The 14,248-nt window shown below is 40.3% G+C and overlaps 2 protein-coding genes across 4 annotated transcripts in view; both read right to left on the bottom strand.

The window, feature by feature from the left end:
- GATAD1 (GATA zinc finger domain containing 1) lies at nt 1–4,413 on the bottom strand. The gene is made up of 5 exons (XM_064677864.1): nt 4,126–4,413; nt 3,870–3,995; nt 3,485–3,544; nt 1,805–1,988; nt 1–1,065 (listed from the first exon to the last, which is right to left on the bottom strand). Exons 1-5 carry the CDS (start codon nt 4,321–4,323, stop codon nt 875–877), a joined length of 759 nt encoding a protein of 252 aa, XP_064533934.1. The 5' UTR covers nt 4,324–4,413; the 3' UTR covers nt 1–874.
- A 6,416-nt stretch (nt 4,414–10,829) lies between these two features.
- ANKIB1 (ankyrin repeat and IBR domain containing 1) overlaps nt 10,830–14,248 on the bottom strand; it is an 82,802-nt gene continuing 79,383 nt past the window's right edge. For all 3 annotated transcript variants that reach the window (XM_064677708.1, XM_064677718.1, XM_064677699.1), the window contains exon 20: nt 10,830–14,000. In XM_064677708.1, coding sequence (XP_064533778.1) covers nt 13,248–14,000 — 753 coding nt within the window. In that variant the 3' untranslated portion in view covers nt 10,830–13,247. The remainder of the gene's footprint in view (nt 14,001–14,248) is intronic.

Here is a 14,248-nt window from a genome sequence, read left to right on the forward strand (position 1 = left end):
TACGTAAAATTAGTTTTTATTTCCCTTAATAAATGTGGTTTTTTCATTTTAATTGCTTGAGGATTTTTTTTAGTCATCATTAATTGGAAAGACTGAAAAAACATTTTAAAATCAATTTTAAGAGACCAAGCTAACGTGCATACAAATATTAACCATCTGAAACTCAAATCATACCTCAGTGTTGGCTTGCTCCGGAAATGCAGATACATTCCTGCCATGAGGATACCAGGATGGCAAAGCCAAATAACATTAATTTTTAAATTTGCATCCAACTTTCCAAGAAATTTATGTAAAGTTCAGCAGAAAGCTACATACATTACGTTTCAGATTCAGATTCACCTTAAAAGATGACTGTTAAATACAAGTCCCTCCTTGCGGATGAGAGTTTTCAGTCTGGAGAAATCCAGGCAGATCACTCCTTTCCATGTAACAGACAATCATTAACGGCATCACTGACCATGTTTAGTGTTTATCTGAAGCTAGTCTTAAATTATTTAACAAGTAAATAACTACAGTCACAGTTAACTAAATTAAACAAGTATAAAAAGTGCTGGATGATTACGTCTTTTAACTCCTTTTCTGGAAAATAATTTAGAAAGTAAGAAAACTGAAGGCAACTTTCAGAAGTCAAAAGATGACATGAAACTTGTGGGTTTGTCCTAAAATGAGCAATAATGTTTGAAGAGCAGAGCACTGAAATGATGCATAAACTGGAATGGAAACTTCCTCTGTAAAGATATATTTAAAATAAATAAATCCTGTAATCCATAAAGTAAAATGGCATATTTTATAATTTTTTAAAAATTCTTGTATGAGGCTCACAGGCCTGAGAATACACGCAAAATAACCTGTCCGAAGTACTCCTTAAAAAAAATTATAAATTATTGGTAACAGTTTCTTTAATGGAGATTGCAGGAGTAGGTCCCACATGAGTCCATATATAGCCCTTCTCTGGCCTTGTAGGAACAGTGGGGAAGGGAGATGATCGAGATTTGAAATATTCTGAAGGAGCGTGACAAACAAATTCTAAATATTCCATTTTCCTTGGGAGATCTTCTTCTGGTCCTAGGAAAAAAAATAAATCATCCAAGACAAAATTTAAAGGCATAAAGTTGGAGTATGCAGGACTCAAAAATATGCAACAACATTTAGAGAATTTGCCTTTGCAATCAATGACTTTCCTGGCCAAGGGGCCTAAAATACTAGGCAAGAAACATCTACCTTTATTTTTGCTGGGCTGGTCTTTTTTTTCCCCTTTGTCTGAAGCATTCAGTTATTTGTGTGAAGTACTGTAGTTATTTTCAATGTATGTTATTTTGAATGCTATTTGTGGCCTGCCTGTCAAAAGGATTTTTCTGAATTATTAATAGTTTTCTTATTGTTAGCAAAACACTCTCTATGCCAGTGCTTGCACACAGTGTATTTTACATACTCAGGATAAAGATCAGGTAATTCAGGTAACTTTAAAAGAAACAACTTGGACTGGTATATCAGAATCAAAGTTACTACAGTCTAAACCTATCTATGGAATAATAATTTGATCTTTAAAGTCCCAAAAGTGTAACTGCCCCTATGAGCACACTCAGATAATCACAGTACAAGATAATCACACTCACTGCAGTAGTGCTAATGATATTATTCACACAAGATAAATGCTATTACAGTAAATTCTTACAGGATTAGGGTCTTAAATGTGGAACTTGCACAAATTAAATGAGAAGCTATAAAGTTCATTTAAAAAATACAGTTCTGCATTAGTCTAGGTACATACAATAGTTGTGTGAAGTGAAGGCTTAGAAATTACCTATGATATAGGATGCTGGGTCAAAACAGTCTTTGGGGCTGGCTTGTGTAGGAATGAGCCAGGTTAGTGCAGCACTCTTTTCACAGTATTGGTCCTGAATAAACCCACGGATCTGAGCATAGTATGTTTTTCCATCCTGCTCATCAACCACTGAGACAACATCTCCAATTTGATAGTATACACCCTAGAAGACAAACAAATTACACTGAAATCAAACAACCTGATTTTGTCAGCTTCACTCTGTGATTCTGATTCATATTTTAGGTGTCGATACCTAAAAGTTCATCTCAAATTACGCCAGTCTTGAAAGGCAGCTTTAATTCAGCCACATGCAAAAGAAGGGTGGCCTAAGAAAGACAGCTGTTTCACCTAACCATTCATCAGCACTGCTTGTGCAGTCCCCCAGTATCCAGGAGTTTGAGGCTACAACTCCTGACCGCAGAGCAGAGATGGTCTCATTCTGTCAAAAGCAGAAGAGTGCAACACCACCTTCTAGGAAAAGCAACTGTAGTGGTTTCCTTGTGTGTGCAGGGGAAGCAGCTTTCTGTGTATGAAGAAGTTCACTCATTTGAGTGCAAAAGAGTTCCAAAACACAGATCCATCTCCTGCCATTTTCCATGGTGCTCTCTAACACGTGAGGCTGCACATCAGAGGCGACTCACTCCGAGCTGCAGCGGCGTCGCAGAGCGCAATGCAGCCCCTGCACTGTCAAGATCAGTTAGTCAAGAATCATCCAGGAGGGTTGTATTTTATTTTTAAAACAGATAAAAAGAACACAAAACCCCCCCAAAAATCCCCTTCACAACAACACAGTAAAGTACCGAACCAGCAATATTTGCATATGGAGGTTAAGTTGAAGTTTTGTTATAATTCTTAGGAGTTTCTGCTAAAAACACACAAGTCAGTAATTCTTTTCTGAACCAGTCAACAGCAAACATTCATCTGGGATGTCAGGTGTGAAGCATCAGGTCCCTAGAGAGCATATAGAATCTCAGTGCACCACTGGCTGCGCAGTCTTCCACTGACTATCCTGAAATTTTCTCTGGGGGGAAAAACAATTCAAATTGTTTGCTTGTACTACTGGGAAATAAGCAAATTTCAGAACCTCGAAACCCTAACATCTTGGCATGCTGGTGAAGCTGCCCTCAAGCATGAATGATGTGAGAAGTCCCCCTTCTGCTTCCATTGCAGAAGTCCACAGATCTTGTTCCCAGGGTGTTCGAAACTGCTTCCATCAGCTTGGAAACAGGAACCAGTTTAGATGTTGGTGCACTGCAGCTCATCCCCTCTATGGGCAACATCCTCTGTGCCTAAGGTAGGAAACATTACACAAATCTACACAGTCAGCTCTAGTCAAGTTTTGCTTGACCTCTGCAATGTGAAAATCAAAAAGTTTAAAAATGTTGATTGCAAAAATTACTAAGGAAACCAGATGCAACTTTTTCTTGAAAGAAAAAACAACAAATGGGACAATGGTAACTATGTAAACTACTTGGATAAACTACCTTGCAAGACTTAAAAGCAATAACTAAGGCAAAGCAAAATCCTACACAGCTGCCAGGCAAGGAAGAACAGTTTCTGTGAATATATCCCTAGTGCTTTCACTATCTGTGATAATTCTTGAAATTCGAAATAGAAGCAGCATGATCTTTTTTGCAAACAGATTTGCATTAACCATACCTTATAAAAGATTGACTCTGCTGTAATTATAGTGGATACGGACTCAGGAGCCTTGATGGGCTAAGAAAAGAACACAGAAATAGAAAATCAAGAGCGTTAAAACCAAGCAACCATAAAACACCAGGATTTTTTTTTTCTTTTTAGACAACATACTGATGTATTATTCTCTAAGAAAATTATAAACACAAGAATTTTTACTTTAAAACTGAAAACAACAGCGTTTTCAGTTTTCATCCCCAGGACTTTAGGTGGAGAAGCGAGCACAGAACTCTCGTGACCGGTTTATATTTACAGCCCCTCCTGCGGGCTCCGGGTCCGCCCCAGCCCGGCACAGGCTCCCGGACCCACTCCCGTCCCCGCCCCGCTCCGCCACACACCGACTTACGTTCTTCAGCTTGAAGATGTGCCTCCTGCCCTTTCCCTTCGTGGAAACCTTCTTCTCCGCGGCGGGCGCCGACTTGTACTTGGTGTTCCTGAGCCGCGCGGAGCGGCGGTGGATCTCCTGCTTGCTCTGCGGGGAACGGCGGGATGAACACGCGGGGGAACAGCGAAACACCCCTGCCCCGCCCAGCCCCGGCAGCTCCATCACCCTCAGCCTGCTCACCCCACCCCGTCACCCTCACCCTTGGCACCCTTCCCACCTGCTTCCCGCCGCCGCCGCCGCCGCCCCCGTTGCTGTGCTGGGCGGCGGCCGAGGTGGTGGCGAAGGCGGCGGGCGCGGGCGGCGCCGAGCGCGCCGTGCAGTTGTTGCACAGGATCTCGCCCTGCCCGCCCTTCTTCCACATGGAGGAGGACGTGCTGCGGCACACGCTGCAGGTGGGCTTCAGCCCCAGCGGCATCGTGCGCCCGGCGCGGGGCCCGCGGGCCCGGCTGTCAGCGGCGGGAGCGCGGCGGCCTCACGGGCCCCGGCGCCGGCCCCTTCCCGCCGGCGGCGGATGTGGCGGCGGCGAGGCCGGAGCGGCGGGGCCGGCCCTGCCCTCTGCTGGCGGCAGCGGCGCTCGGCCCCCGCCGGGAAAGGAGCCCCGGCCCCCGCAGCGAAAGGAGCCCTGGCCCCCGCCGGGAAAGGAGCCCTCGGCCCCGCAGGGAAAGGAGCCCTCGCCCCCGCCGGGAAAGGAGCCCTCGCCCTCGCAGGGAAAGGAGCCCTGGCCCCCGCAGGGAACATCTCACCCGTCGGCAGAAGCCGCGGCAGAGAGAGCGGTGCCTCTCAGGGACAGAGGCGGGCAGGGGGAGACCCGATGGGAGCGGCTGGGGCTGTTCTGCCTGGAGAAGGGAAGAAGGTCTCTGCTGCGCGGAGACCTTACAGCAACCTCCTGAAGGGGCTCTACAGGGTAGAGCCTACAAACCTAAAGAGGAGAAATTTAGGTTAGATATTAGCAAGAAATTTTTTGCTGTGAGAGTGGCGAGACACTGGAAGAAGTTGCCCAGGAAAACTGTGTGCGCCGCAACCCTGGCAGTGTTCAGAGCCAAGTCGGACAAGGCCTTGAGCAACCTGGTCTAGTGGGAATGTCCCTGCCCATGGCAGGGTGTTTGGGGCTAGGTGATCTTTAAGCTCCCTTAACATTCTGTGATTCTGTGAAGCAGAGCACAGAAGCTGCCTCTGGTACCTGTGCCATTCCCATCTGCAGGCGGACACCAGGCACTGTCATCCAAGGATTTACAGCAGTCATCCTTCCTGATCAACACAAAGTCAGAGGACAGGAGACAGGCTCCAACAGTTGTCCTGATTCAGGAGAATAGTACCCTCAACATACATGAAGTTTTGGTCTTCATTAAGCCAACCGCCCCTCTTGCATGAACCCTTTGTCACATATCAAATTGTTTAAAACCTAAGGTAATGAATGTGTGTCTTTGTGAAACTTTCAGAGCTACATGGAGGAACCATGGATCTAACATCCTCACCCTGATGCCACTCACATGGTCTCTGACCATCCCATGGAGATGTTTGTCTAGTCTGATGTTAAGAAAGAAATGCCCATTCATGCACAATGATTTGCAGCCTCTTAGTTCCCATACTCGGTGTTCGTTTTAGGTTTTATTTAAACCTTCTTTGGTGCAAATTAAATTGATTTCTTTTTGTCCTGTTCTCAGTGGACACAAATAGACATAATTTCCAGGGATCTATTTACAGATGTTCCATTCATGCAGTGTGCAGTGGCTGGAGGCCTTGCCTGGGTTGGTACTGGCTCATAGCCAGCTATGCTTAACCTCTTGCACTCCTATCTTTCATACCAGCTTTGACTTTCTTGTCTCAGGTCCCCAACTTATTTCCTCAATTTTGATTTAAATCCCGATTTACCTTCAAGCTGTTTATACTTCTTGGGCATTGTTTTTGTTTCCTACTTCTTTAATGCATCCCTCTGTAGTTTTATCTTGCTGATCAGTGATCTCACAGAGACCTTTAAACTCTTTCCACCACCACTTTTTTTCCAGCTTCTGCCTGCTTTTCTTCCCAACCACCCACCTCAGCAGTCCTCCACTGCTGGGGCCCCTCTCAGTGCTATCATGTTGGCATAGCATCAGTGGTCTGTGTAGAAATGGCCTAGAAATGAATGACAGTGTCCATTTCTGTCCAGATAAGTATTTAATACTTTGTGAAAGTTTTCATTTTGCGACTTTTTATAAGATACATTGCTAATGGATAACAAGTAAAATTGGAAATAGGTTTTTTCAACTCCAGTTTTGCTGTAGCCTTCCTACCATCTTCCCAACTCTGGGGCTTCTAACCCTTTGGTCTTTCCAAAACAATGCTGCAGGGTCTTTTCTGCCACAAATGTAGAATGTGTGTATTTTACATATATCTGTATATTCCTAAATATGCTACTGTATATTGTGAAAACTTATTTGCTATAATTTTTCTTTCTGCTTTTAAATTATAACTTGAATTTAAAAACTCAAACCAAAAAAGCTCAAGCTTTAAGAAAGCTAATTTGAGGTGATAATTCAATGGGGTTTAGCCAACCATATTTAAGTTATGTTGTCAAAAAGGGTTTTATTTCACCATTTCTTGGCAAGTCAAAGTGGGGCTTTGACTATCATTTCAATGTAATTCAAGGTCAAACAACACCTTGAGATTACAGTGCACTTCTTTTGGCCTCATGAAAGACCAGGGAGAGGCAAGGATGGCTGTGAGTGCTGTTTGATCACTCCCTACCTCACCTGAGAGATAATGGAAAGAGCAGTGGTTAGCATATTTTGTCAAAAAATTAAAACCAGCATGTCTTTTATTTTAGTTCTGCCCAACAGAACTAGCATGGGTGACCTTTATTGGTTACTTTTGTGTAGGCAATAGCTGAAATGTTTTGATTTAAGAGCTGTCGAGTACCTGGCAATTATGGGTAGCAGGGAAGGAGGGCTCAGGACCTCTTAAAAGTACCCCTCTCTAAGTTCCTCTCTGGCGGATCCCAAGTTTTAGAATGTTGATCCTAAATTTTGAGCATCCTCTTCAGTTTTCTGATTCTCCTTAATAGAACTAGCCTGTCTTTGAAGTGGGTTGAAAGGCAACTCTTAGTCTGTGGCCTGATTGGAACTGGAAGTGCCTGATTTAGCTAAGGGATTTCACACAGTGTAAGCTCAGATGAAGTTGGAGAGTAAAACTCTTTTCTTGCAATTAATGGGAATTTCCACTTCATTTTATTTTTGCTCCGGTAAGAGAAAGGGCTGCCCATTGGAGTCATCAGAACCCATCCCTGCTCTGAGATACTTCAGATGTAAATAGACAGGAGAAAAAAGTGGAGAAAAAAAATCTTGGCTCCACCTGGGGAGGGGACTGTGTTAGAAACACACTGGCTGTCAATGCAGAACCTTTTCTTCCTGGGACCTCTCAGTGACAGTTTTTTATTGGAAATGTTGCACGTCCACACACACTCTGTTCATTTGCTGCTTGAGGAGTTGAATTGCTGTGCAGTGGATTTCATTGCATTGTTTCCTCTTAGCTTCCTACTGCTATCTGGTAGTCTGCTGGCACACAGCTGAAGAATCCTCTGTTCTTATTTTCTGAGTGTCACCATTCCACAGTCAGCTGCAGAGGATGCACCTGGAATGCTTTTCCAGAAATATTTGTGTTGTAAATGCCTGAAATTGGGTATGAATCTGATGGACTGGTGCATTCTGCATTTCTGCATGGTCCTGTACTATGGTACCTACTACGTCTTTTGTGAGAAAAGCAGGTTTTATTCTCTTAATTCCCATAGCCAAAACCGACACTATTCTTGAGATACACTGCACAATTATTACTTGCATAGGTAGCATGCACCTTTCTTGCAGCTTCTGGGTCTTAATTACTCCTTCAAGGGTATGGTAGAGCCAAGAACCTCAGATTTTGTGAACTCTTTGGTTTTTGTCCCTGTGGGACATGGGTAGTTAAATCAATGGCAGAGATAACATAAAATGACCACAAGTACTTGGTTCTTTTAAAGCATGCCAAAGCTGTCTCTGAAGTGACTTTATTTGTACTCTAGAATGCTTCTGTGATACAAGAACAGCAAGAAATAACACCTTTTAACAAAAGTTAGTATTTCTGCCCTTGTCATGTTTTGTTGGTTTGGGCCCTCAGGACTTATTCCTGTAACAACTGGCAATTTGTCACCATTACATCTCCTTGCAAATGGGGATCTCATAGTACCAGCTTTCTGTTTAGCAGGTTATCTTCACAGGTTACTGTTTCTGCTTCATTTGAGACAGTTCTTGAGGACTTGGAGCAGTTTTGATATTAAGTCTTTGAACAGTAGTATTTCTAATTCAGTCTTTGAATTAGTAGTTCCGGCTAAACTGCATGCCACTAAAAATACTTCAGGCTTGGTTTTTAGCCTATACAATGCTGCTGCAATGATGTGGGCCTTGGGTGCAACCTCATTTGTGACTTTGGAAGTAACTCTCTTTGCACTAGTGCCAATAGAGGGTACTGCTGTTAACTGTGACTATGGAAACTCGTTTTCTTTGTTTTTTGTTAAAGAATGTTTTCATGTCTCCATTATAAGCCTGTATGATGCCTGAAGGCACAACATGCACATTCCCACTGTACATGTAAATTGACTTGTTAATCACATAGACTTTCTTTTTAATTAATTAGTAAAAATATATAAAGGAAATCTGCCAGTTGTACGTGATTTCACAATAAGTGCAAACCAACCTCAGTTATTTACCATTGCCGGTTTATTACTGTTTACACTGAGATTTCAAAAACAGGAGATAAGTTTATCCTTTTCAGTCAACTACACTTAACAGGTTACTTGGGATTGTCATTGTAGTATTTTTTAATGAACTTTCCCTCTGAGGTAGGCAGCTCCCTGCTCACTTTGTACAAATAGGGTAAACGTGGTTTTTACTTAGACCATCAAAGAGTCATGGTCAGAGAGAGGGCCTCAAACTCCAGATGCCTGAACTGAAAATAAAGACCACTAATTTCAAAGTAAGTTTGTTTTGCTTTTTAAATTGGAGAATGTGAAGTTTTCTGCTATAACATGTACAAACTCTAGCATTCTTTGCAATCACGTTAGTGAATCTGGGCTAGATAATTAATATGACATTGCTGTTTGTTTGCCTCCCTAAAGGCATGTTGAGGTTGGCTACATGGACTGCCACATTAAACAATGTAGACAATAAGACTGACTGTAGAATTTGCAGAGTAAAAATACTAGTGTTCAAACAAGACCTTCTTTCCAATAGATTATTATAAATAAAACTGATCTGATAATTAGAGCAGAAGGTGCAGTGGCCAAAATATAACTGATGAATAATTTGCATAGTTCACTTTTACTCAGAGAAAAACATCTGGGTTCATAAACTGATAAAAACTCCCTGAAACTATGTAAATCATTTTAATGGAGTGAACAATTCCAGTGTAAAAACCCCAAGATAAAATCCCCCATCATTTTTCCAGTACCTCATGGTGGATAAGACACTTATGCTTGGATGAAAATATCACTATAATACGAATTCTGAAGATTATGTATGGACAGCACTGAACACCTACATTTAATATTTTCTTGCTTATATTCCATTTATCTAGATATTCATCTAAATGACCTAAAAAGAAAAAAAACTATGCAAAAACCTTCTCAAGTTTGCATTTCAATGCAGAAAGGACTTCTGTAAAGATGAAGACGTGCATAATTTTAAAATAACACCACCCTGTTAACAATTAACTTTAACATTCCACTAGTAAGAGGTAACCTTAAGTGACTATGAAGAGTTGAGGAAGAAAGCTTTGCAGTTAAGTTAGAAAACATTTTTTCTTTACTCTGTTATTCTATTTTTAGTAATTTTTTGTGAACTACTTAAATTGTTTTATGTTGTTATGTATTTGGGGAATAGTATTAATTCTATGCTTGTCTGTTTTTGAAGTGGAATGAAAGCATGGCATTGCAGAAAGTCAAGGCTTCATTCATTTCTTTGCTCTCATACAAAGACTGACAGCAAACAGCTCTGTGCAGTATTTACAGTTGATCTTTTTGATGCACATCTTTTGCCTTACTCTTCAGTTAAGAGGACAAGATGCTAAAAATGACACTCAGTCTTGCATGATCACTGGTTTCTCTACATCTCTCAAGTTTCCATATATGGCTGATCTACGGAAGAGTAATAAGGACAGTAATCACTATATTGTCCAGTTCTAAGGAGATTGTCTAGACAATATTTTGTAAAGAAACTAGCTATCTTTATGCATGTTTGGCTTCCATTCTTACCAGCCTTCATGAGTATTAAAGTGGGATGTCTTCTGTGAGGGTGGTGAGGCACTGGAACAGGTTGCTCAGAGAAGCTGTGGATGCTCCATCCTTGGAAGTGTTCAAGGCCAGACTGGATGGAGCTCTGAGCAACCTGGTCTGGTGGAAGGTGTCCCTGCTCATGGCAGGGGGGTTGGAACTGGATGATCTTTAAGGTCCCTTTCAACTAAAAACATTCTGTGATCTTGGAATGAGTGGTGGAGGAAGTTGATGGCATTACTGTAACAACGAGCAGAACAGTTTAGTGCCTGTTAATGTAACAGAGGCGCTCTGGAATTGCCTGGTAACAATGAAGACTGGATATTAAGTGGCACTTAAGTAACGCTGATTAACAGAATCTTCCACAAAAATTAGCCCCATCCCCTCTTTAGCACCACTATTTGTAATGACAAGGCTTTACTCTACAAAGAACAAGTGCAAAATATGGCTGTAGCAATTAATGTCCGGTTTAGATTTTGTTTTCAAAGCTTAATGATGGTACCTTATATTTACAAATCAAAACATTCAATTACTACGTGGTCCCCACCTAATGTGACACATGATTAAACATATCCTAAAAATGTCTGTCAGCAGTCTCAAGGATCTGCTACAGTAAGTCTAAGATGTAATAAGACAGAACGGAATTAGTTTAAGTAATAAATGTTTAATCAAAGAATTTTACATATTATTAACAGCATTCATTTGGCCAAACATCTACATGGTTGTAGTATCCTACTTGTATATAAAGTGGGAATGTATCAAGTATAGACTATGAAAGTGCAAATAACAATTCAAGGTTAGAGTAATTTTTTTACATTATAAAATTAACAGGTTTACAAAATAGTCTTGCCAAACTTTTATTTTTGAATTGTAAAGTCAATGAATATGGTGTTAAAATAAGTACCAAGAAAATACAAATTTAATAGGCTAATTTCATGCTCATAAGAGTAACACAGAAACAATGGATATACTGCACAACCTAACCAAATTACAAAAAACCAGAACCCACAAACTTCACTATCTTCACAGAGAGCACTCTTACATATCTTACTGTAACTTTGCAAGACATCTCAATGCAATACATATTCTTTTTGTGAGAATCTTTCTACTCAGAAATTCAAGGAAGCTATGTGAGTTAAACAACTTTCAGACCAATTCATGATGACGGGTCATGAAGGACTGTTTGAGTTGAAGGACTTTATACCTACAGGTATTTTTCAAAGGCTCAATATTATGTCAGGAGTAGGGTGGCTAGAGGAAAAGTTGGAAAATTATTTGAGACTATTCTATTCATTTTCTCTAAAGATGCTTGCAAAATGGACAAGGTTTTTATGGGGTAAAGGTAAAATACTCTTAATTCATTTTTTTACTAATATGAACCTTGTGACTGCAAGGTTCCAAAGCTGGATTTGCATGAATTAGTTACCAAAACACTCACTTGAACTCACAGTAATCAATACATAAACTTTGCTATCATGACACTTGCCTATACACACTCAGTAGTAATAAACTTTTATATCAACAAATCTCTGGTAACAGTTAAGCAAAACTTAAAATGGAGTGTATGTAATTTGCTCATGTTATGACAAGTTTTGATTATATGTAATTAAAACAGCCATTTGAACAACTTACTCTAGTTGTAATTACATACTGTACCATTGTATTTCACTAACTGTAGATCGATGCTTTTAAGCAAATCTAAAACCAGTATATTTTGTTTTTTTCACGGTACAACAACTAGGAAAAGGTTTTTTGTGGTTTCTTTTTTTTTTTTAATTTTTTTTTCTTACACTAAACAGTAATCACACAGCAAATGAATATTGTGCAATTGAACAAATACCTAGTAGTGTTTTGTTTATGCAAAAACACTGACTGAACGTTTAGTTATTTACTGTAAAGGCAAGGCCATGGGTGGTTTTATGGAGGTCTTTGCAATTAATAGCATAGTTACTCCAGAACACACTGAATTTGAATTACTTGTTTAACTGTGGCAACTATCCAGTTGGGTTAGGCAAAGGCACCGTAACATGTTGAGCAGAATGTGTTATCTGAAGTTTTAATTGTGGGACTAATATATGAAAATTCTGTATTCCTATATTTTTATAAAATGTTATCATTAAAAGTAATTGCACTATTAGTGCATAAAATGCTTTGTAGAATTATGAAAACAAAGAACTATGATTGCACTTCCGTTAAAGTGTCTCTTAAAATACAGCATAGCTGTTGCTAGCTCACTGTATTTTAATATTTAAAATAACTGTTTAACAGCAGCATTAGGTTTTATTAACTTAAGATACAGGCTACATTTAATTAAATGCAGTCACCGTGGCAACACATGCCAGTTAAATTTAGAGAAGCAATGCTACCCAGTGGTTTCTTTCACTGCTAAGAATTGTGGGATTAGTTGGATAGAGTAACACTGCACTGTTTCATTAGGCTACTGCCAGTTAACCGTTCACAGTTTGGCACATTTGGACTGTAAATAGACATGAAAAAATCTTTGATTTTAATGGGAAAGAATATCCCCTAAAACTTGTTCCTGGAGCAGTACTAAAGAGAAGCATTAAATACCTCCGTTCACACTGCTAACAAAAATGCAAGATGAGTAAGGAAAAGTTATGGAAAACAAAACCAAAATGCAAATGAACTGCCAGATGTTATTTTGGTGAAATAATGATTTCTAAAAAAATGGAATAAACTATTTTTTAGGAAAACCAACCAAAATAATCAGTGTAAGCCTTTAATCCATACTTTCAAGTTAAGGATCATCAACCTAAGGCTAAACAGATGCTGCATTGTATTAGGAATGTGGAATACAACCTACTTATTCCTTTCTCTTGAGAGCAAAAAGGCAAGTACTACCTAAATAAATGCGAAGGATATTCCTTGAAAGGTTCACATTATTATGAAGAACTACAATTCAAGAGAACTCCTAAATATCCGTTGTTACATCAGTGGTTACAACTGAGCTGTAGTTATGTGGATCAAAGCCTCCATAATGCTTACTCCACATACTGTACCATCTGTCACTGCCATTCTTTTACTCCAGATTTAGTTTTTGTTCATACCAGATGCACATGTTCAATCCATTCACTTGAGGTTTGAGGAGTCTGACTTGCAGTATCTCCTGAAGCATCCAGGGTGCTTGTTACCTCCCTATTATTATCACCAATTTGTGATACTGTTTCACTTGGAATAATGTTTTCTTCAGAAGTGCTTTCCTCTGTTTGGGTTCCTCTGCCTTCGTTTTTGAGTGCATCCTCAAATAGTGCATGCTCTTCCTGAGGCTCCAGCCCTGTGTCTCTAAGATTTGGTTGCCCTGCTGACCCATCTTCAGTACTGGGTTGCTGTGACTCCTCATCTGTTTCTGTACTTGTTGAGGGGATCAGAGCAATACTCTGTGGGTTCATGTCATGAAACCAGGCCATAATATTTCCAAGTAGATTTTCATTGGTATGGGGATCTTGACTGCTGGAATCAGCATCACTAGATGTTGAGTATAATCCACTTCTTGTATCACTGCAGGGGTGTGAATGAAGACGATCAGCTGAAAAGGGATCATTGCCTGCACCCAGTCTCATCAGACTGTCACCAAGTTCTAACAGCTCAGAGCTGCTCAAAGCACCCCTTGGGTTGTCTATACTTATGGGAGCAGAGTCCAATCTTGTAGGCAAAGAGGTACCTATTGCTCCTAAAGATGCCTCATTATTTAGAAAGTCTCTCGTTTCTTCATCTATGGCCAAGCCAGATTCCTGTAATGACAGCTGAATAGCTAGCAGGATGTTTGGGTCATCTTCATCCAAAGAACTCAGAGCCTGTGGAAATACATAAAGTTGCTCTCAGCATAAAACTTGCATCTTGTTACATATTTTGGATGAAAGGTAATTTGGGCTCAAATCTGAAATTCATTCATTATTCCTATAGGTCATTCATCAGAATCAATTCTTACTGACAGACTGACAACACAATTTAAAAGGCGACTATCGTTACATTAGTGATTGTTTAGCAATTCTTACCAGTGTGACTGTGTAATTTGTTGTCCTAGATTCTCCCTGTCTCATTG

The sequence above is a fragment of the Pseudopipra pipra genome, chromosome 1 (assembly GCF_036250125.1).
Source record: "Pseudopipra pipra isolate bDixPip1 chromosome 1, bDixPip1.hap1, whole genome shotgun sequence".
NCBI lineage: Eukaryota > Metazoa > Chordata > Aves > Passeriformes > Pipridae > Pseudopipra > Pseudopipra pipra.

What these genes read in the sequence shown, in the direction of transcription:
- GATAD1 (XM_064677864.1), bottom strand. Translation starts at nt 4,323, where the DNA reads ATGCCGCTGGGGCTGAAGCCCACCTGCAGCGTGTGCCGCAGCACGTCC. An exon ending in GCGGCGGCGGCGGGAAGCAG is followed by an intron (nt 3,996 to 4,125) that starts GTGGGAAGGGTG and finishes CGTTCCCCGCAG; the next exon opens with AGCAAGCAGGAGATCCACCG. An exon ending in CAGAGTCAATCTTTTATAAG is followed by an intron (nt 1,989 to 3,484) that starts GTATGGTTAATG and finishes TTTGTCTTCTAG; the next exon opens with GGTGTATACTATCAAATTGG.